Below are 20,947 nucleotides of genomic sequence, written 5' to 3' on the forward strand. Positions count from 1 at the left end.
AAAATCTTTAGGAAAATTTTAAAAAGTGATAATGTTGCTATATATTAAGAACTAAGAATACAGAAATGAACAAGTAGATGCAATTTATTACCTTGTGAAATATATAATCTAGCTCTGTGCACAGTATTTTTCAAAGATTTGTTTATTTATTTATATTCGAGAGAGAGAGAGAGCACAAGAAGGGGAGCAGCAGCAGGAGAGGGAGAAGCAGGCTCCCCCCTGAGCAGTGAGCAGGATGCCAGGCTCTATCCCAGGACCCTGGGATCATGACCTGAGCCAAAGGTAGATCATTAACAGACACAGCCACCCAGATGCCACTGGCTCTGTACATAGTTACATCTTCAGAGTAACTTGGGGTCTTGGGGGAACACCTAATACTCTATTAGAAGTTATTTTTTCCTGGAATTCTGTCTGGTTGTATAATACATTTCTTTTTTTTTAATAAGAATTTTTTTAAATTTTTATTTATTTATGATAGTCACACACAGAGAGAGAGAGAGGGGGGCAGAGACATAGGCAGAGGGAGAAGCAGGCTCCATGCACCGGGAGCCTGACGTGGGATTTGATCCCGGGTCTCCAGGATCACGCCCTGGCCAAAGGCAGGTGCTAAACCGCTGTGCCACCCAGGGTTCCCATGTATAATACATTTCTTAAAGCATTCCTTTAAGGAAATGATCTGCCCCATCTGAACTCTGCCCTACCTACAAAGAGCAGACTGACTTTACCCTCCAGCAAAGATAGATGTATCATGTTTCTTATGAACTATAATCAATCCCTCTACCTTTTATTCTTCTTTTAAAAATTGTTAAAGATCTTTATGCACAAGTATAGTCCTTAACTGAAAACTGAACAATAAAAGAAAAATCTAAAAGAGAAGCATAAAAAGAAATTAGTTTCATAATATGGGATTCATTACCTCACTAGAAAATATAAATATTTTATATCAGTTCATGAAGTGCAAATTACTTTTCAAAGATTGTATTTATTTATATGAGAGAGAGAGAGAGATAGCACTAGCAGGGGCAGAGCAGAGGAGGAGGGAAGAGAAGCAGATGCCCACTGCGTGGGGAGCCTGAAGTAGTGATTGATCCCAGGACTCAAAGATAATGATCTGAGCCGAAGTCAGATGCTTAACCAACTGAGCCACACAGATGCCCCAGGGGTGCAAATTATTATAATAAAATGAAACTTTCATTGGCATAAAAAATTAGAATCTGTTTTCACTTGACCGAAAGCATGTTATTGATTTCATTTGTTGAAGAACTGTACTTTGTAAATTGGAAAGGGTTCTGTAGCCAAAAAGTTTCTGGCTTTCCTTTCTTCTGACATCAGATAAGAAGCCCTATTAATACTGTTCTAATAATATAGTAATATTACTTATTACAGAAGGGAATTCTATAGATTAAGTGGTTGAAACAATTAAATATTTGGGAACTACTCACAAATTATGAAAATCTTTTTGATGTGTGTTTATAGGATATTTTGTAACATTAATTCCTTCTTGATACTTTGTTAGTTCTGTTGCTATAGCATCAATTCAAGACAATAGCAATTACAGAAATATTTATATCTACTAGACAATAAAGAAAGCCTAATAACACTTTTAATAGTAGATTCTGTTTGTGTTGTGATTTTATACAGCTATATGCTATATCTCTGTGTTTTAGAAATAGCTCAGTAAAAGAAATGAAGATAAAATTAAAATATTCAAATGAAGCCATCTTTAAAATGAACAGAATACTTTTCCAGTAGATGAATATTATTATTCTCTTCAACATCATCAACATCAAGAAAACGGAAGGATACGTTTCTTAAAATAAAATGCTCTTCAGTTTGGATATAAAAACCTAAAAAGGAAACATTTGAAGAGCATCTGAATAGAAGAAATGGACTGTATCTAAAATGGACCCTTAAAAAGCTTATAATTTTCATTGCATACTCTGTGATTATGCTTAATTAGTCTTTGAAACTGTCATAAGTGCATATTTAAATGTGGTTATTTTATGAGCCCTAACAATTACAGAGCTCTGTGTAGTCAAACTGCAATCGCATGAGTGAATAATTATGTGTTATAGTATTACTATTTATTATTCATCTCTATCGGTTTATTCAGTGTAATGCTAATATCCTGTTTGCACATGACACTAAACACAAAAGTCAGTTTTTTAAAATCCCATTCAAATCAACTTAGTCTTAGCCAGCAGACTAGAATTGTACCAATGACTGTGAGTTAGAAACAGATGACTGACTGTAAGGACTCGTAAGCTTAATTTAGTGACAGGGGAAGTAAAGAAAAACAAAAACATGTGAAAAAAAAAAGAAAAAACAAAACAAAAACAATAGGATGTTCCTTTCTATGGAGGCTTCCACATGCTTCCTTCCTGCTTGTGATCATCCAGCTTTGGTGTCCTTCAAGCCACTCATTGTATTCAAGCTTCATTTCTTTCATTTACAAAGAAATGCAGAAAATCAAATTTTGCTTTTTTTTAACTTGACAATTGTATACTAACTTAAACTCATTAACCACATCACTGTAGGTATATAAGATACTGAAAAGTAGTAACAGGAAGGAATGAATTATCATAAGAGAAGATAACATTCAACACAATTTTTTTTCTAATTATCACATAATAGTGCTGTGAAAACTATAAATGAAGGGAACCTTGTTTTAATGACTTAGAAAAGCAAAGCAATTAAATTCTGTGTATTCTCCCAAAGCAAACTCTAATTTATGGGTGATTGGAAGGGTTATTAGTAAAGATAGAAAAGAGCATGCTGCTAGCTAGGAACCATAAGAAATGTCAGATATTCCAAAACTATGTACAGAAATCATATGAAGTTTTCTTTTTCTCCGGCATTGCTATAATGGCTCTGAAGGACAAGTGAATGATGTATAGGATTTTTAGGGTACCAGGCTAACAGCGTAGCTACTCTCACCTGGATGTGGGGAGGCTTTCTGCTCCAGTTCTGAGACCTTCACCTTTCAAAGCTACTGATTGAGCATGGGAGCCTCTGATTAGTCCTACTGCCAAGCTTCTGCCTCTAGCATAAACATCGTGAAATGCTGCACGCCATGCTGGTAGCTGGGCAGAAATGAGAGTGAACTGAACAGGGAAATGAAAACAAAACAAAATAAAAACAAAAACTGAGGAGCAAAATATTCATGGAGTTCTGTGCTCTCATCTATGTTTTAGGTTTATAAAATCCATTTGTCTGAAGTAATGCATGTTTTGAAGTGTCCTGGACATCAGAAATCTGATTTGGTATAATAGATAAAATGTAATCACTGTATAATCATAAGCATAATAGATAGAACACCTGATTTTTAGTAAGACAGCACTAGGCTTAAATCCTCATTCCATCATGTTCTTGTTATTGTTCTTCAGTAAATTATTGAACATCTCTGAGTCTTAGTTTTATCATTTTTAGAATGGGTATTATGCATACGTTGTTGGAGTTTTGAAAGGATTAATTTAAATAAGTATGTTTGATACCTAGAACAATGCCTGATATATACTATATACACTTAGCTTGTATACCTCTACCACCAGTAGTGAAAAGCATTGCTATTAAACACAATGGCAGAAGTTAGAGTTACCTCAGTTTCCCTTTTCCTTTCTTATTCACCCAAAATACATATAGACCTCTAGTGAAGTGCCAACCTTTATTCTGGATCTCTCTTCTTGCCTCCTCTTCATGGCAGTTCAACAACTAGTCTTTAAATTAAATCTTGGTTTTTATTTGCTCAAAAACTTTCAAAGATACAACAATATACTCAATATAAAAACCTGAATCCTTAAAAAATTCTCAAGAACTTTGGAAAATTGGCTCTGCTTAAATCTCTAGTCTTATCATCCACCTCTCTTCCTTTCTGCCCCACTATCCCATCACACTTGAATTCCCTAAACAGAATAAGCTCCTTCCCACCTCAGATCATTGGCTCATTATGAACATTCCTTCCCTAAACAGAATAAGCTCCTTCCCACCTCAGATCATTGGCTCATTATGAACATTCCTTAGCCAACTCATCATCTGATGAATTCTGACTCATCCTTTACAACTCAGTGTAAAGCATTCCTTGTTAAAGAGGTTTTCTCTATTTTACTCTTCCATAGCATCATTGTATTGTCCTTTATAGCAGTTGCCATATAAATACATATATGCAAATATATATGCATATATATAATTGTCATCTATAATAATGATTTTTTTGCATCCAACATATTCATCTTTATTCCAAGGACAATCTGTCTATTTTGATCACCATTGTATTTCCAGTACCACCTACTATAGTTCCTGGTACAGAGTATTCAACAGTCACTCACTCTTTTGCTCATTCACTCAACAATAAATGCTATGCACTTAAGGTATAGAAGTTTAAAGAAATGCTACCAACAAGCTACCACAGTAATGGTAGAGGAGAAATCAACAAAACAATAACAAAATCAAAAATATAAACCCAGAAACTAATAAGTATTCTAAAGGATATAAAACAGTGTAAAAGTATACACTTTTGGAAGCAGTACCACTTTATATAGAATACTCAGAGATGAGGGATTCCCAGGTGATTCAGTCATTTAAGCACCCAACTCTTGATTTCAGCTCAGGTCATGATCTTAGGGTCATGAAATCAGGCCTGTGGCCTGAGTTGGGCTCTATGCTCAGCAAGGCATCTGCCTGCCATTCTCTCCCTCTCCCTCTGGCACTTCTGGCACTCTCTCTCTCTCTCAAATAAATAAATATTTATAAAAAAGAATATTCAGAGATGAGAACTCTGTGGAAGTTGACATCTGAGCAGACATCTGATTGAGGCAGAAGAGAAAGGGATATAACTATTTGGTCGTAGAGTGTTTCTGGCAGAGGGAAAAAAGAGCAAACACAAAGGTCATTAGATAAGATGCATGGTGTAGTCAAAAAGCAGTAAGATATATGTGACCAGAACTATGTGAATAGAGAAAATAATGATAAGAAATGAGATTTAAAAGAAACTTAGAAGAAACCATGTGCAGTCTTCTAGAATCGCTGAATTCGTGAGTGCTGAGTGCTAAAAGTTACAACCCTAAAAGACTATCCAAAGGAAATATATGAATATATTACAATGTTCTAGATATTTCATCAGGACACAATACATTTCCACAGAGAATAAGTATTCTTTCATAAAGGGTTCTGCAATAGAATTGTGAAGACCAGTCACGAAGACATAAAAAGATAATTAACTATATAAGGAAGTTTATGATGATGTCACATGATCCTAAATAAAGGAATTCTAAAATTTCGAAGGAGAGAAAGAATACCATGAAAAGTTTTAAGATATTTCTTAGGCATGGATGAACTAAAATTAGAAGCCAAGGGGTTATTTAGAATTAGATACTGGAGATTCCAGACAAGAGAAATATCATGAGTGAAGTATAAGTGAAGGGAATTCACAGCACATGCTTAGGAGAGGTGAAGGCAATTTCATTTATTTTTGAGGAAAAATTCCCAGGGAGGGGTCTAGAAGCTAAGTGTGGAAGAGTATGCATATCAAAATATCTTTAATTGGCTAAGGAATGTTCATAATGAGCCAATGATCTGAGGTGGGAAGGAGCTTATTCTGTTTAGGGAATTCAAGTATGATGGGGTAGTGGGGCAGAAAGGAAGAGAGGTGGATGATAAGACTAAAGATTTAAGCAGAGTTTTAGAATTTTCCAAATTTGGAGTGTGACTCTGCTCTTTAAAGGAAAACAAGCTAATCTATGTTCAATGTAAAAAAGATTGTAGATAGTGAATTGACAGAGTGGTGCAAGTACAGGTCAGGAACTTTATGTTAATGGTCTTGACTTTCAGTTCTATGTGAACTGTCCTCATAAGGACTCAGCAAAGGCACTCCAATCAAGAACTTCCAGAAGTCTCAGTCTACAGCAGTGAAGTAAACCTCTTTCAAAGGGTTGAGAAGTTATTTCAATTTCCCATTTTTTTCTGCTTTCAACTGCTTATGAAGTTGTATCTTGCACCTCTTCCACCTTCCATATCTTACATGGATACCTATCATTGGCAAAGTTTAACCCAGAACCAAATGGAGAGAGTATTTCTGGGAAATGCAGTTCCAGGAGTCTACAGAAAAGTCCAGATGAGCTTGGAAGGAAGTGGCAGTGATGAATAGTGGAAATGGAGAATCCAGTGGAGAAAGAAAGATCAGATGACTGAAGTAGACAACTGGACTTTACATTCATCTTCACACAAAGCAAATCAACCTTAATATCATTCTTTCATATAACATTTAATTTGACAGATTACTAAAATGAAAAACAGAATGAGGAACATTAACACACCATTTTAGACATAAATCTATTCTTACATACTTGTGAAGACAGTTGTTTTCATGCCCTAATATTATCCAGCTACAAGCACCCAAATGTCTTTCAACATCCCTTCATATGACATAATTATAGAATATTTACTATTCTTGTTAATTTCATCTTTCTATTTGTCACTCTCTAATGCTTTTAAAATATGACGTCCAAATTTAAGCATAGGTCTCATAGTGAAATCTGACTAATAATAGAGGGGAGCTATTTCCTTCAATTATTGTGTTGCTGTCTGCATATTCATGCAGCCAAAGTTTAAATTAACGTTTTAGAATTAGTTTCACATTTCTGCCTAATACTGAGCTTGCATTCAAAATTTTCCAGTATTTTGCACATGAACCACTGCCAAGTTGGGTCACCTTCCTGAATAGATTTTGGATTTATCCACACAAAATCAATAGCTGAAGCCAAATAACTGGGTGAAATTTCCAAAGGAAAGTTAGCAAGGAATATGAATAGCAGAGGCAGATAGCCAGCAAGGTAAGATGTGGACATTCAAGGTCAAATTCATATCTAAATATTTTAGCAAGGAAATTGAAAATTAGAAAAAAATGTTACTAATAAAATAAACAAATACATAATAAGAGCCAATAAAGAACTTAGCCTCAGACATACCAGGAAAACTGAAATGCTGTGCTATATTAAAACAGTTAAAAAGAAAATAAATAATAATAGATTTGCTTTCAAAGCACAAATTGAATAGATTAGATGAGGACATATGAGTGATCAAAGAAGGATCAGAAGCAAAGATGTGATGACAAATTATAACATCAGATGCAAAACACTCATTTAAAGGTGTTAGAACTGAGAGAAAATAGTGATGTAGGAAGATAACTGGCCAGTAAATTTTCTTCACTAAAATGATAAGCCATGAGCATCTGGAGAATATTGGAGCTTCATGTTTCCAAAATAACTTGAAATCACTTAAATTTCAACAGATGTGACACCACATATAATCCATTCGTAGTTTCAAAAATAAATTAAGATAGAGTTGTTTAGAATGTTGAGCATATCAAGTCTTCTCCATTTTAGTTTTAAATATATTTTACTATAGAGCATATATTTTAAAATGTCTAAAGAAAAAAATCACTATTATTGTGTGATAAATTGCAGAGCAGTCCAAGCAGCTGCACGAAAAACATCTTTATTACTAAATTAATAATTTCAAACTAGACCAGAAGGGACCATTATCCCTCTGGATATGGAAGCATATTGTTCTTTGGCTTAGCTAAGCCAGGAACTCCTAATTGTAATGAAATGTGCATAATTAAATGACTGCAGTTGGACTTTGATATTTTGGTTGATGAAGTGTTTGGTTACATTGATTTTATATGGTTCACACAATTTCAGTAGTGGTACTATACCTTGTCATGAAATATTTCAAAGGAAAAATTTGACAATAGTGTTACAAAGTATGTGTCTTCCTCCTTTTTTTGTATATTTTCATTTAATTTACTAATCAGCTTAAAGGATTAAAGAAGAAAAATTAAATAATATTGAAATTCTGTATAAGAATAACAATCAGAAGACTTATAAGTGGCTGACAGTCATTAGTGATTTGAAAAGATGTTGAATCTTAAGAGCTTTTTAATAAGTAGCAACTATAAAGCTTAATGAGATTTATCACATATAAATTCTTCCCTTGAATTGGAAAGGGAAAGTTCTATATTTTACAATTGGTTGTTTTGATGATAACAATCAAATCATTAATAATATTAATAATGAAAATAAGAAAAATGGCTAGCATTTTGCATAGAGCTTACTATAAGCTAGCAACTAGATTAAATTGCTTTTAGGATAATTATTTCTAAGGTATGAAATGTTAGGATATGAATTGTTATAACTGATTATTCTCTTCTAGAAAGGAGGCAACATGAAAAAGAAGCCCATACCACAAAGTTCACACTTTTAAAGTGCACAATTCAAATGATTTTTGCTATCTCCATAAAGTTGTTAAAATACTTATTTATATATAGAAAAAAATCAAAGAAAAAACATAAATAGGTTTAAATTATTTCAGGAGTATTTCCTGGGTGATATTAACTCAGTTTGAACCCAACATTAAAATGGTACAGAAAGTCAAAGTTATTTTTTAAAAAAGTAGATTAGTTGGTTTGTACATCTAAATATTTTCATTTGCTATAGAAGTTACCAGAAGTTCTGAAATCCATATTTACTATATAAATAAATACTTTATAGCATATACTGCAAGTATGATTTTTTTCTTCCGCATATCATATAAGCAAAGCCATACCAAACATAATGTGCTATGTTGAAAATGTATTTGTTAGCTCAGGCTGCTATAACAGGACACTGCTGACTGGGTAGCTTATGGAACGGGTTTTTTTTTCTCCCATATTCAGGAGATTGGGAAATCTAAAATGAAGGTGTAGACTGACTGGAGTCCCTGGTGAAGGCTCTCTCTTCCTGGCTTGCAGATTGTCACCTTCTCACTGTGTCCTCACAGGTGGAGAGAGAGAAAAGGCAAACTCCCTGGTATCTCTCCTTCTAGGGGCACTGATCTTATCATGAGGGACCCACCCTCAAGGCCTCATCCAAACTTAATTACAGCCAAAGCCCCATCTCCACATACATCCCATTGTGAATAAGACTTCAACATTGAATTTTGGTTGATACAACTTATTTCATAGTATAAAGGTTATAAGAAAACAGCAAAAGAAAAGCTGTGGGTTTTTTGTTTGTTTTTGTGGTACAGACCTATAGCTCTTTACTAGAAAGAAAAGGAAGAAAAACAAAGAGCAGCTGTGCAAATAGATATAAAAAAGATAAGTGTGCCAGCAGCAAATAAGAGAGGTTCATTTAAACAACTAAAATCTTAAATCATCTGTAATTGCTTTATGGTTTTGTTTACAATTTATAGGAAATGTAGATATAAGGTCCATGATGAATAAGTTTTTTTTTTTACTTTGATATTACAAATTACTAATAGAAATGTACCAAGCCTATAGAACTTATTTTAAACATAAAAATTAATTCAACACAATGACAGCAATTGTTTTAACCTCTGCTGATATAGCTCTGCCTCTGTGATTAAAATATGAAATCTCCTTACCATTGTGTAGCTGTGGGCCACCTTCATCAGCTCAATGCACCCCTGAGCATCTGCGAAAGCACGGATCCCCAGACAGTTCGATGGGTGCAAGAGCTTCATGAGGAAATGGCAGCACACTTCCACCACTTGAGGGAGCTGAAGGAGGCATGCTGCAGCAAGAAGGTTTTCAATGGTGTCTTCCTTTAATTCCAAGCAACCTAAACATTGGGTGAAGAGAATTATGAAACTCTGTTTAAAACCAATAATGGGTATCACTGTCTCACTCCAAATGTTAGGTCAATCTGCTAAAAATGACCTGAACCTAGATCCATAATCAAGATAAATATTATTCATTAAAGGCCAGCAACTCCTTTTGGCATCTTGCATTTCTTCATGTACTGTTCAAAATCCTCTAAGACGTACTAAATATGTGAGTCTACTTCAGCAGAAATGATGGTTGTTCCTTTTTTTGTGAATTAAGAAAAAAAAATAGGGACAAGCAAGTTTCACAAAACATGTCTATAGACTTAAGAGAGCAAGAGTTCATGAAGTTTCTGACAATATGTTCATGTGTATATTTATATGAAACACCTATGTGTGCATAACGAATATATATGTATTATATATATATATAATAGGTAAATTTAGATTGCTAATATTGTATTTAACTCCTTGTAGCCATGATTTTAATTTTCTATAATTTTTCTTTTTTTGTCAGTTATCTTAACCTCAAAAAATGAGCTCTTCAGTGTTTCCTCTTTTATCTAACTACTCAGGTAATTTATTAATGAGTGGTGCTATTTTCAAATGTTTGCAAATCATTCCTGTGAAGCTTCCGTACTTAATTATTTGAGGGAGGGTAGGTTTTATTTAGCAATTCAACACATCTTTAATAGCTTTATTGCCCATTCAGATTTTCTATGCATCACTCAGTACTTAGTATTTCTAAGTCACAGAAATGGCTTATTCCATCTTAGTTTTTGTGGCACAGGCTGCTACTTTTCACTGGAAATAACTTTGCTCATTTTCCTGAACACAGGGAGAGGCCACATGTTAATGTCATGACATGTCAGTGGACTATGAGTAAAAGGATGTGTGTTACTACTACACCAGGGCATTTATGATATGAGTGTACTTCATCCAATCTCTCTTTCTCTTCTACCAGCAAAGATGACATAAAACCCTGGTGGATGAAGGATGCACAAGGAGCAAGGAGCCTGAATCTACACCAAGAACTACTAGTTCCAAATAATAATAATCAATATTTAAACCAATAATACTCAAATAATAAACTCAAGTACTGAAATATATTTTAGTTTTCTTGGCTTACTAGTTCTATTGATTCTTGCAGTCCAATCTACTCTAAAGTGTGTGGTTTTAATTTTATTGTAATTAGTGTGTATCTATAATGTTTGGAAAATTTTCATACCATAGATTGTTTATTTTTGCCTTCTACCATTCTTATTTTTTAAATTAACCTATTTCTCTGGTCTATTGTCTAATCATTTCAGCAAATCAATTCTTTTGAGTTTATTAATGCATAATATAGAGTGATGGTACTGGACATGAGTTTTTTAGAAAATTACTTTTATTAAATTTACTCAGAAATTATTGGCCTTGCTAAATATGAAATTCTAGAAAAGTATTGTCTATTTTTACTGAAATGGTTCTTGCTCGTTACTTTTGCTTCTTCAATTTTCTCTTAGAGACTATTATCAAGGCCTATGTATTGGATCATATCATTCTCTCTTCCATATCTGTGATTTCATTATGTATTTTATTAACTAATTCTCTTTCCAACATATTTAACAGTGTGTTTAAACCTGATATGTTAAACTTTAAAAATGTTTCATTTTTACTTCTAGAAGTTCTCTCCATGAAAATTATTTATACTCAAATTTATATTTTCATATCTACCTTTACATTCATAGATACTTTTTTTGGTATATCTAATATGCTGTCTAACTCTGACTTACTAAAAATTTTTTTCAATATTTTATTTATTTATTCATGAAAGACACAGAAAGGCAGAGACAAAGGCAGAGGTAGAAGCAGCCTCTCTGCAGGGAGCCTGATATGGGACTTGATTCTAGGACCCCAGGATCACCACCTGAGCCAAAGGCAGACACTCAACCACCGAGCTACCCAGGCACCTGACTTACTAAAAATTTAAATAACTTAATTGTAGAAATTCTACCCATGGAAAAAAATTTTTTAAATTAAAAAAAAGATATTTTACCCATGGGAATTGCGCATTTCACAGAGTTCTTAATTAATTCATAAACATCAGTTTTTATTCCTGAGTTTTAATAATATCATTCTTTTTCTTTGATTATGTATTTATTTCATTTCTACTGTTTTATCTTTTCATAACTTTGCAACATTCAGTTTTACTATCATTACCTAAAAGTAAGTATCTGTGTTCTCTATTTAATAGCAAAATTTTGAGAATTTTAGAATCTTTCAGAGAAAATAATGTTGTTTTATTATCCTCTCTGAATATTCTAAATTTTGACTGAGGTTTGAATTATCCAAACAAGTTTTATTTATGTATTTCTTTTACCTTTTGCCTCATTAAGATATACATTGCAACCTCTAATAGTCAAAGATGGTGATCAGTCCCTAAAAAAAAAAAAAAGGATATTTTAATTCATTGCTGCACTTAGAAGACAGGCTACACCAAATTTGGAACTTGTATGTAAGACCATAGGAAAAAAAATAATTGATTAACTTTAATTATTAATATGTTATCATCTAATTGAAATTTACAAATGTATCCTTGCTAGTTGGAATATATTTTCTACTTTATAATACTGCTACAATTTTTTTCAGATTTTTCCTTTTTTCATCAGTAGTATTTTTACAAATTTTTATTTATTTATTTATTTATTCATGAGACACACAGAAAGAGAGGCAGAGACATAGGCAGAGGGAGAAGCAGGCTCCCTGCAGGAAGCCCGATGCTGGACTTGATCCCAGCACCCACGGATCATGACCTGAACGGAAGGCAGATGCTCAACCTCTTAGCCACCCAGGCATCACCCCCATCAGTAGTATTTCTATAGCATGTTAGAAAAGTTGTCTTTATAAGCAGAATGCCTTTTTTTTTTTTCCACACAAAGTTTGTATTCTGGATTTCTTTAACCTATAGTAATTTGCAGGACTACTACAATAAACATCCATATACTCTTTATGTAGCTTCACCAAGTGTTAACATTTGCCATATCTTTCTCTCTCTGTGTGTATTTATGCTATAGCTGCTGTGTTATTGGATTATTCCAAACATTATATTTCACCCTTAAATACTTCACCATCTGCTTCTAAAAACAAAGGTTCTCCTACATAGCTACAATATAACTTTTACATTTATGAAATTGATACAATAGAATTTGCTATGATGCAAATTTCCTCAAATGTCCAAATAATATGCTTTATAAATTTTATTTTTATTTATTTATTTTATTTATTTTTTAGGATTTTATTTATTTATTCATGAGAGACAGAGAGAGAGGCAGAAACACAAGCAGAGGGAGAAGTAAGCTCCCTGCAGGGAGCCCGCTGTAGGACTTGATCCCAGGACTACCAGGATCATGCCCTGAGCAGAAGGCAGACACTAACCACTGAGCAACCCAGGCAACCCTATAGATTTTATTTTTAGATTCAGGCTCTAATCAAGATTCACATTATATTTATGTGTTATGTCCCTTTATTCTCCTTTAATTTATAACTGTTCCTCAGCCATGTTGTCATTCATGACATTAATATTAGTGAAAAGTCCAGACTAGTTGTTTTTTTTATAATTCCCCAGATTGGGTTAGTCATATTATTTCCTCATGATTACATTTGGCTGAAACCTTTTCTGGCAGGGACACCATAAAGGTGATATTACACCTTTTTCAATACCTTACATGGGGAAGTTCATGATGCAAGTATGTCTCCTGGTTGATGTGTTAAGTTCGGTACCCTGTTTAAGGCAATGTCTTCTAGATTTCTTCATTTTAAAGATTTTTTTCTATTATAATTAGTAAGTAATCTGTTGGGTGAGGGATAACTTTGCTTTCAAAAATGACATTTCACTTATAACTTAACATGTTTAATAGTTAAAGAGTATTATGTTTTATTTATGAGTGTCACTGATAGAATAAGACAGCAAAGGAATCTAAAACATACTTTCAAGTATAGCAAGGGATTTAATGAAGAAAGAAAAAAGCAGGTAAAATGGAAACAATAAATTAGAAAGGAACAGTGTCTGAGAGCAAACTAAAATACTTCTTTAATATTTTAATTTATAATTAAATTTACCTAAAGTTTAGCTTTAATATAAAAGAGGGACATTGTCAATAATAAAAGTTAAAATAGTTATTTTTAAACTTACAAGATTTCAATAAATGCACAAGAATCTTATTATTCGGATATTACCAACTAGTAGAACATTGAGTATCATAGGTCAATTCAGCAGAGGAGACATTTGCCAATACTATTTTTGGAAGTGTTTATATTTCACACTATCATTCAATAATAATGCCAAACAATATATTCATCTAAAGCTGAAGGATTCACACAAGCTCAAATGATTTAAAATATGTCAGTGCAGCTATATATATTTTTTTAAGGTTTATGGATATTATAGTCAGCACCAGAATGAAGTATTCTTCATGTTATAGAAACTTGTATTTGATAGATTTTAAATGATTATATTAAATGTGTACCTATAACTTATATGAATAAAAATATGAAATATAAAGGAGGTAATATGAATACCTTAAAATCTATTGTTACTTGTAATTGATCACATGTGTAACAACTTCTGATAACATTTATATCTTTAAATTATTTTCATGATTTAAGACATTTGGAAGAATTTTACCTAAAAATTTTTAGTAAGATTGCCAAGAATATGGTTATATACTTCCTAGCATGAGTCCTGTGAAAATCAGATAAAAGAGATGAATGCAGATGGCATGGCTTTTATGGATTCCATTTTATTGTGATTTCAGAACATTGGGAGAATAACTTCCTTTAATTTTAACGAATTGTTTTCAACAGCACTTAGGCAGGAAAAAAAATCACACAGTAGCCCTCACCTACTATTTTTGAAAAGGCCTGCTTGCAAGACTTGCCCTTGACTGGTGTCTAAAATCTTAGATTTCAAAGGAGTTCCTACCATAAACTATTACAAATGGCTCACTGTATCAAAGGTGTTTGTAAAAATAATATGGCTTATACTGAACACCTGTTTTCCTTTCCATCTTGAATTTTGGTACATGCTAAGCAGAGGCTGCCTATATGATCAGCCCCCGATAAAACCCAGGGCATGGAGTCTCTAATGAATCTCCCTGGTTGGCAACAATTCACATGCTTTGTCACATCTCATTGAAGAGGACATTAAGTGTGCCCTGTGTGATTCCACTTGGAATGGAGCTTTTGGAAGTTTGTGCCTTGTTTCTATGGGACTTTACCTGTTTCCCTTCCCTGACTGTGCATTGAATCCCTTTGCCATAACAAATCATAGCCATTGGTACGACAATATGCTGAGTCCTCTGAGCCACCCAAGTAAATCACTGAACCTGGAGGCATATACTTGGGATGTCCCACCACAGCATTCTAATTAGAGTTGCTGGAGTGGTAGGTAAAGTTGAAGATATACTGTGCTTATGGACTGAAAAATATAACATTCATATCTCAATTCACCCCCAAATTAATCTACAGATTTATTATAATCATATTCAGAATTCCGGTAGACTTTTTGAAGAAATTACAGAGCTGATTCTAAAATTCATATGCAAATGCAATGAACTGGAATAACCAAAACAATTTTGAAACAGAACGAAGTGGGAGTAACAATGCTACCAGATTTTAAGAACTATTACAAGGCTACAGTAATTAAAACTGATTGGTACTTATCTAAATATGGACAGATCAATGGATAAAAATAGACTGCAGAATTAGAACTACCCATATATAAATCACTAGTTTTTGCAAAGATACTAGACATTTTGAGAAAGGATAGTCTTTGAAGAAATGGTACTGATACAGTGAGATACCCATGTGCAAAATTTGTGTTTTATTTTTAAAATTTTTATTTATAATCAATCACACAACATATATTATTGATTTCAGAGGTACCAGTCAGTGATTCCTCAGTCTTATGTAATACCCAGTGCTCAATATATCATGTGCCCTCCTAATGTCCATTACCTAGTTACCTCAACCCCTCACCCACTTCCCCTCTAGCAACCTTCAGTTTGTTTCCTTTGATTAAGAGTTTCTTATGGTTTGTCTCCCTCTCTAATTTCACCCTGTTTTATTTTTTTATTTTATTTTTTTACCCTGTTTTATTTTTTCCTCTTTTCCCCTATGATCCTCTGTTTTGTTTCTTAAATTCCACGTATGAGTGAGATCATATAATTGTCTTTCTCTGATTGACTTATTTCATTTAGTGTAATACCCTCTAGCTCTATCCACATTGTTGCAAATGGCAAGATTTCATTTTTGATGGCTAAGAAATAGATATAGCTCCCACATCTTCTTTATCCATTCATCTGTCCATGGACATCTGAGCTCTTTCTATAGTTTGGCTATTGTGGACATTGCCGCTATGAACATTAGGGTAAGTATCTTTGGGGTAAATACCCAGTAGCATGATTGTTGGGTTGTAGGGTAGCTCTATTTTTAACTTTCTGGGGAACCTCTATGCTGTTTTCCAGAGTAGCTGTACCAGCTTGCATTCCCACCAACAGTGTATGAGTGTTCCCTTTCCTCTGCATCCTTGCCAACATCTGTCATTTCCTGACTTGTTAATTTTAGCCATTTTTTACTGGTGTGAGTTGGTATCTCATTGTGGTTTTGATTTGTATTTTCCTGATGCTGAGTGATGTTGAGCATTTTATCATGTGTCTATTGGCTATTTACATGTCTTCTTTGGAGAAATGTCTATTCATATCTTCCACCTATTTTTTGACTGGATTATTTGTTCTCTAGGTGTTGAGTTTGATGAGTTCTTCATAGATTTTGGATACTAGCCCTTTATCTGATGAGACATTTGCAAATATCTTCTCCCATTCCATCAGTTGTCTTTTGGTTTTGTTAACTGTTTCCTTTGCTATGCAGAAGGTTTTTATGTTGATGAAGTCCTAATAGTTCATTTTTGTCTGTGTCTCTCCTGCCTTTGGAGATATGGTTAGCAAGAAGTTGCTGTGGCCAAGGTCAAAGAGGTTGCTGCTGTGTTCTTTAGGATTTTGATGGATTCCTGTTTCATATTTAGGTCTTTTATCCATTTTGAATCTATTTTTGTGTATGGTGTGAGGAAATGGCCCAATTTCATTTTTCTGCATTGGCTGTCTAATTTTCCCAACACCATTTGTTGAAGAGACTGTCTTTTTTCCATTGGATATTCTTTCTTGCTTTGTCAAAGATTAGTTGACCATAGAGTTGAGGGTCCATTTCTGTGTTCTCTATCCTGTTCCATTGACCTATATGTATGTTTCTGTGCCAGTACCATACTGTCTTGATGATTACAGCTTTGTAATAGAGCTTGAAGTTCAGAATTGTGATGCCACCAGCTTTGGTTTTCTTTTTCAACATTCCTTTGCCTATTCCAGGGCTTTTCTGGTTCCACACAAATTTTAGGATTGTTTGTTCTGGCTCTGTGAAAAAAGTTGATGATATTTTGTTTTTGTTTTAAAATTTTATTTATCCATTCATTAGTGACCCAGAGAGAGTGGCAGCGATACAGGCAGAGGGAGAAGCAGGCTCCTCGCAGGGAACCTGTTGTAGGACTTGATCCTGGGACTCCAGGATCACGCCCTGAGCCGAAGGCAGATTCTGAATCACTGAGCCACCCAGGCGTCCCAAGTTGATGATATTTTGACAGGGACTGCATCAAATTTATAGATTTCTCTAAGAAGCATAAAAATTTAAACAATATTTGTTCTTCCAATCCATAAGCATGGAGTGTTTTTACATTTCTTTGTGTCTTCTTCAATTTCTTTCATGATGTTCTATAGTTTTCTGAGTACAGATCTTTGCCTCTTTGTTTAGATTTATTCCTAGGTCTCTTATGGTTTTTGGTGCAATTTTTAATGGTATCAGCTCTTTAATTTTTCTTTCTTCTGTCTCATTATTAGTGTATAGAAATGTAAATAATTTCTATGTATTGATTTAATATCCTACCACTTTGTTGAATTCCAGTATGAGTTCTAGTAATTTTGGGGTGCAGGATAGGCAGTGCTAAGAGTGAAGTACATAGCAATACAACCCTTTCTCAAGGAAAAAAAAGGTCTCAAATACACAACCTAACCTTATACCTAAAAGAAGAGCAAATAAAGCCTAAACTCACCAGGAGAAGAGAATTAATAAAGATTAAAGTAGAAATAAGTGCAATAGAAACAACAACAAAATAATAGAACAGATCAATGAAACTAAGAGCGAGTTCTTTGAAAGAATTAATAAGATTGACAAACCCCTGGCCAAACTTATCAAAAAGAAAAGAAAAAGAACCCAAATAAATAAAATCATGAATGAAAGAGGAAAGATCACAGCCAGCAACAAATAAATACAAACAATTATAAGAACATATTATGAACAACTATGTGCCAACAAGTTAGGCAATCTAGAAGAAATGGATGCATTCCTAGAGATGTATAATCTATCAAACCTGAAACGAGAAGAAATAGAAAAACTCAATAGACTCATAACCAGCAAAGAAGTTGAAGCAGTAATAAAAAATCTCCCAAAAACAAGAGTCCAGGGCTAGATAGCTTCCTAGGGGAATTCTACCAAATATTTAAAGAAGAAATAATACTTATTCTTCTGAAGCTGTTTCAAAAAATAGAAGGAAAACTTCCAAACTCTTTCTATGAGGCCAGCATTATCTTGATCCCCAAGCCAGACAAAGATCCTACCAAAAAGGAGATTTACAGACTAATATCCCTGATGAACATGGATGCCAAAATTCTCATCCAGATACTAGCAAATAGAATCAAACAGTACATTAAAAGTATTATTCACCACAACAGAGTGAGATTTACTCCTGGGCTGCAATGTTGGTTCAACAATTGCATATAAATCAATTTGACACATCACATTAATAAAAGAAAGGAAGAAACCGTATGATCCTCTCAATAGATGCAGAAAAAGCATTTGAAAAAGTACAGAAAGATTTCTTGATTAAAACTCCTCACAGTGTAGGGATAGAGGGAACATACCTCAATATCATAAAAACCATGTACAAAAAGTCCACAGGGAATATCATTCTCAATGGTGAAAAGACTAAGAGTTTTTCCCCTAAGGTCAGGAACATGACAGGGATGTCCACTATCACCACTCATTGTTAAACATCATACTAAAAGTCTTAGCCTCAGCAATCAGAAAAAATTTGACTTCTTTGCATCTGAATAGGCAAAGAAGTCAAAATCTCATTCTTCTCATTTACATGATACTCCATGTGGAAAACCCAAAAGACTTCACTCCAAAATTGAAAAAACTCATACAGGAATTCAAAAACTTGTATTTTAATCCAAACCTCATACAATCTTAAGATTTACTCAAAATGGTACATCAATGAAGAAGCAATCTCTACAACTAATGGTAGTGGAACAATTGGCTTTCTGAATGCAAAAAGGTTTAATTTAGATACTGCCTCACACCTTACACAAAGCTTAATTAAAAGTGAATCATAAACCTTTGTGTGAAATCAAAAACTGTAAAGTATATGAAAATAATCTGTGTGCCCTTAGGTTTTACAATTAGTTTCTAGATATTTATTCATTATCATAATCTATGTTTATATAGGAGATTGCTTTTATTTGAAGACATGACATGATGACTAATCCACTAACAATAACAGATTATCTAGTTCTAAATAATTTAACAAGTAAAAAACTGTTCACTTTAAAAATTACAGATAAACACAATGTATAATACTCTTCACTACAATATCCAGCTACACAGCACCCATAAAGCCTAGCATCCCATGAAGCAAATAGAACACAAGAGCAGTCTTCCAGTGATCAATGCATCAGATCTACATTATCAACATGGATTAATCTAACAACAATGAAGTTTAGAGAAAAAGGGGACTTGAACAAATATATATGGAATAATTTGCAGTTAACATATATATTAACTGAACAATTTTGTGTAGGTAGAAATATAAAATATAATATATATGAACTATGTAGAGCTATATGGCAATGATAAATCCCAAAATCAGGATAGTGATCATATTCTTTATAAGGGAGAAATATGTCCCTCATGACAAAGAGTTTTGATTTTATTCATATTTTATTCCTTAAGCTAGGAGAAAGATACACAGTTGTCCACTAAAATATTCTCAGTAACTTTTATCAATTTGAAATGCTGTATAATAATATGGTAAACTGTATGTCCCTTCACATTTAGCATTACACATGACTATTATTTGGAGAGGTTAAATATGATCTAAGATTGACATCCTTGTTGATCAGAACCTGAGTCAAGTTTTGGAAAGCAGACTTAGATCCCCTTCTAGAGGAACTTTTTTTTTTTTTTTTTCCAAATTGAGGGCAGTGGGTACACAAGAGGACTTTCAGGTAATATAGAGCAGGTAAGGTAAAATGCAAATATGACCATTAGTCATTCCTTTCTTTGTATTTTTGCTCTTTGGCAATACTCTTACATACTAACTCTTAGGTTAGTCATTCCTTTCTTTATATTTTTGCTCTTTGGCAATACTCTTACATACTAACTCTTAGGTTGACTATGGGAAATACCATGAGCAAAGGAAAGGTGGAAAACATAAGCCAAGGAAGGATATAGCAGCATTTCTCTTGTGTTTGAGACCTTTCTACCATTATGTCGTTAAGCCTGAGCAAGCCTGTTTCATCAATCTGATGCCCTGCTGGTAGATGCTGACAGACAAGTGAGCACCAATACATGATTGAACTTAGTTCTAAAACACCAGAAAAAATTCTCAGCCAAGTCCAGCCAATTGACAAGCCACAAACTTATAAGCTAAATAAATGATTGTTGTTTTAAGACATTAGATTTGAGGCAAAACGTTTGGGGTCCAGTAACTGTTATGCATGAAAAACTAACTTACAGAATATAAAATAATAAATGTGATAGGCTAATGAAAGATAAAAAATTACTGAAAAGGGATCATAGTCCTAAATGTAAAAACTAAAACTATACATCTTCTATAAGAAAACAAAATTTTTGTGACATTAAGTTAAAGAGGTCCTAGATAAAACATCAAAAACATAATCCACAAAAAATTGTTAAATTGGACTTCATTAAAATCACTGCAAGTGATAATATTAAAGGAACAAAAAAGATGAACCAAGCCCGGGAAAAAATGTTTGCAAAACCATATGTCTGATAAAGTACTTGCCTCCAGAATACATAAAGAACTCTCAAACTCAATAACAAGAAAAAAAATTAATGGGCAAATGATCTAAACAGATGTTCCATAAAAGAAGATACATGAATGAAAAATGCTCAACATTATTAATATTTAGGAGAATAGAAGCTAAAACACAATGAAATACCACTACACATGCATTAACAC

General features: G+C 33.5%; 1 protein-coding gene across 1 annotated transcript in view; it reads right to left on the minus strand.

The window, feature by feature from the left end:
* Positions 1 to 20,947, minus strand: part of KLHL1 (kelch like family member 1) — a 370,435-nt gene that overhangs the window by 189,927 nt on the left and 159,561 nt on the right. Inside the window, exon 4 of the mRNA XM_038569718.1 lies at positions 9,421 to 9,617. Coding sequence (XP_038425646.1) covers positions 9,421 to 9,617 — 197 coding nt within the window. The remainder of the gene's footprint in view (positions 1 to 9,420; positions 9,618 to 20,947) is intronic.

The sequence above is a fragment of the Canis lupus genome, chromosome 22 (assembly GCF_011100685.1).
Source record: "Canis lupus familiaris isolate Mischka breed German Shepherd chromosome 22, alternate assembly UU_Cfam_GSD_1.0, whole genome shotgun sequence".
Lineage (NCBI taxonomy): Eukaryota > Metazoa > Chordata > Mammalia > Carnivora > Canidae > Canis > Canis lupus.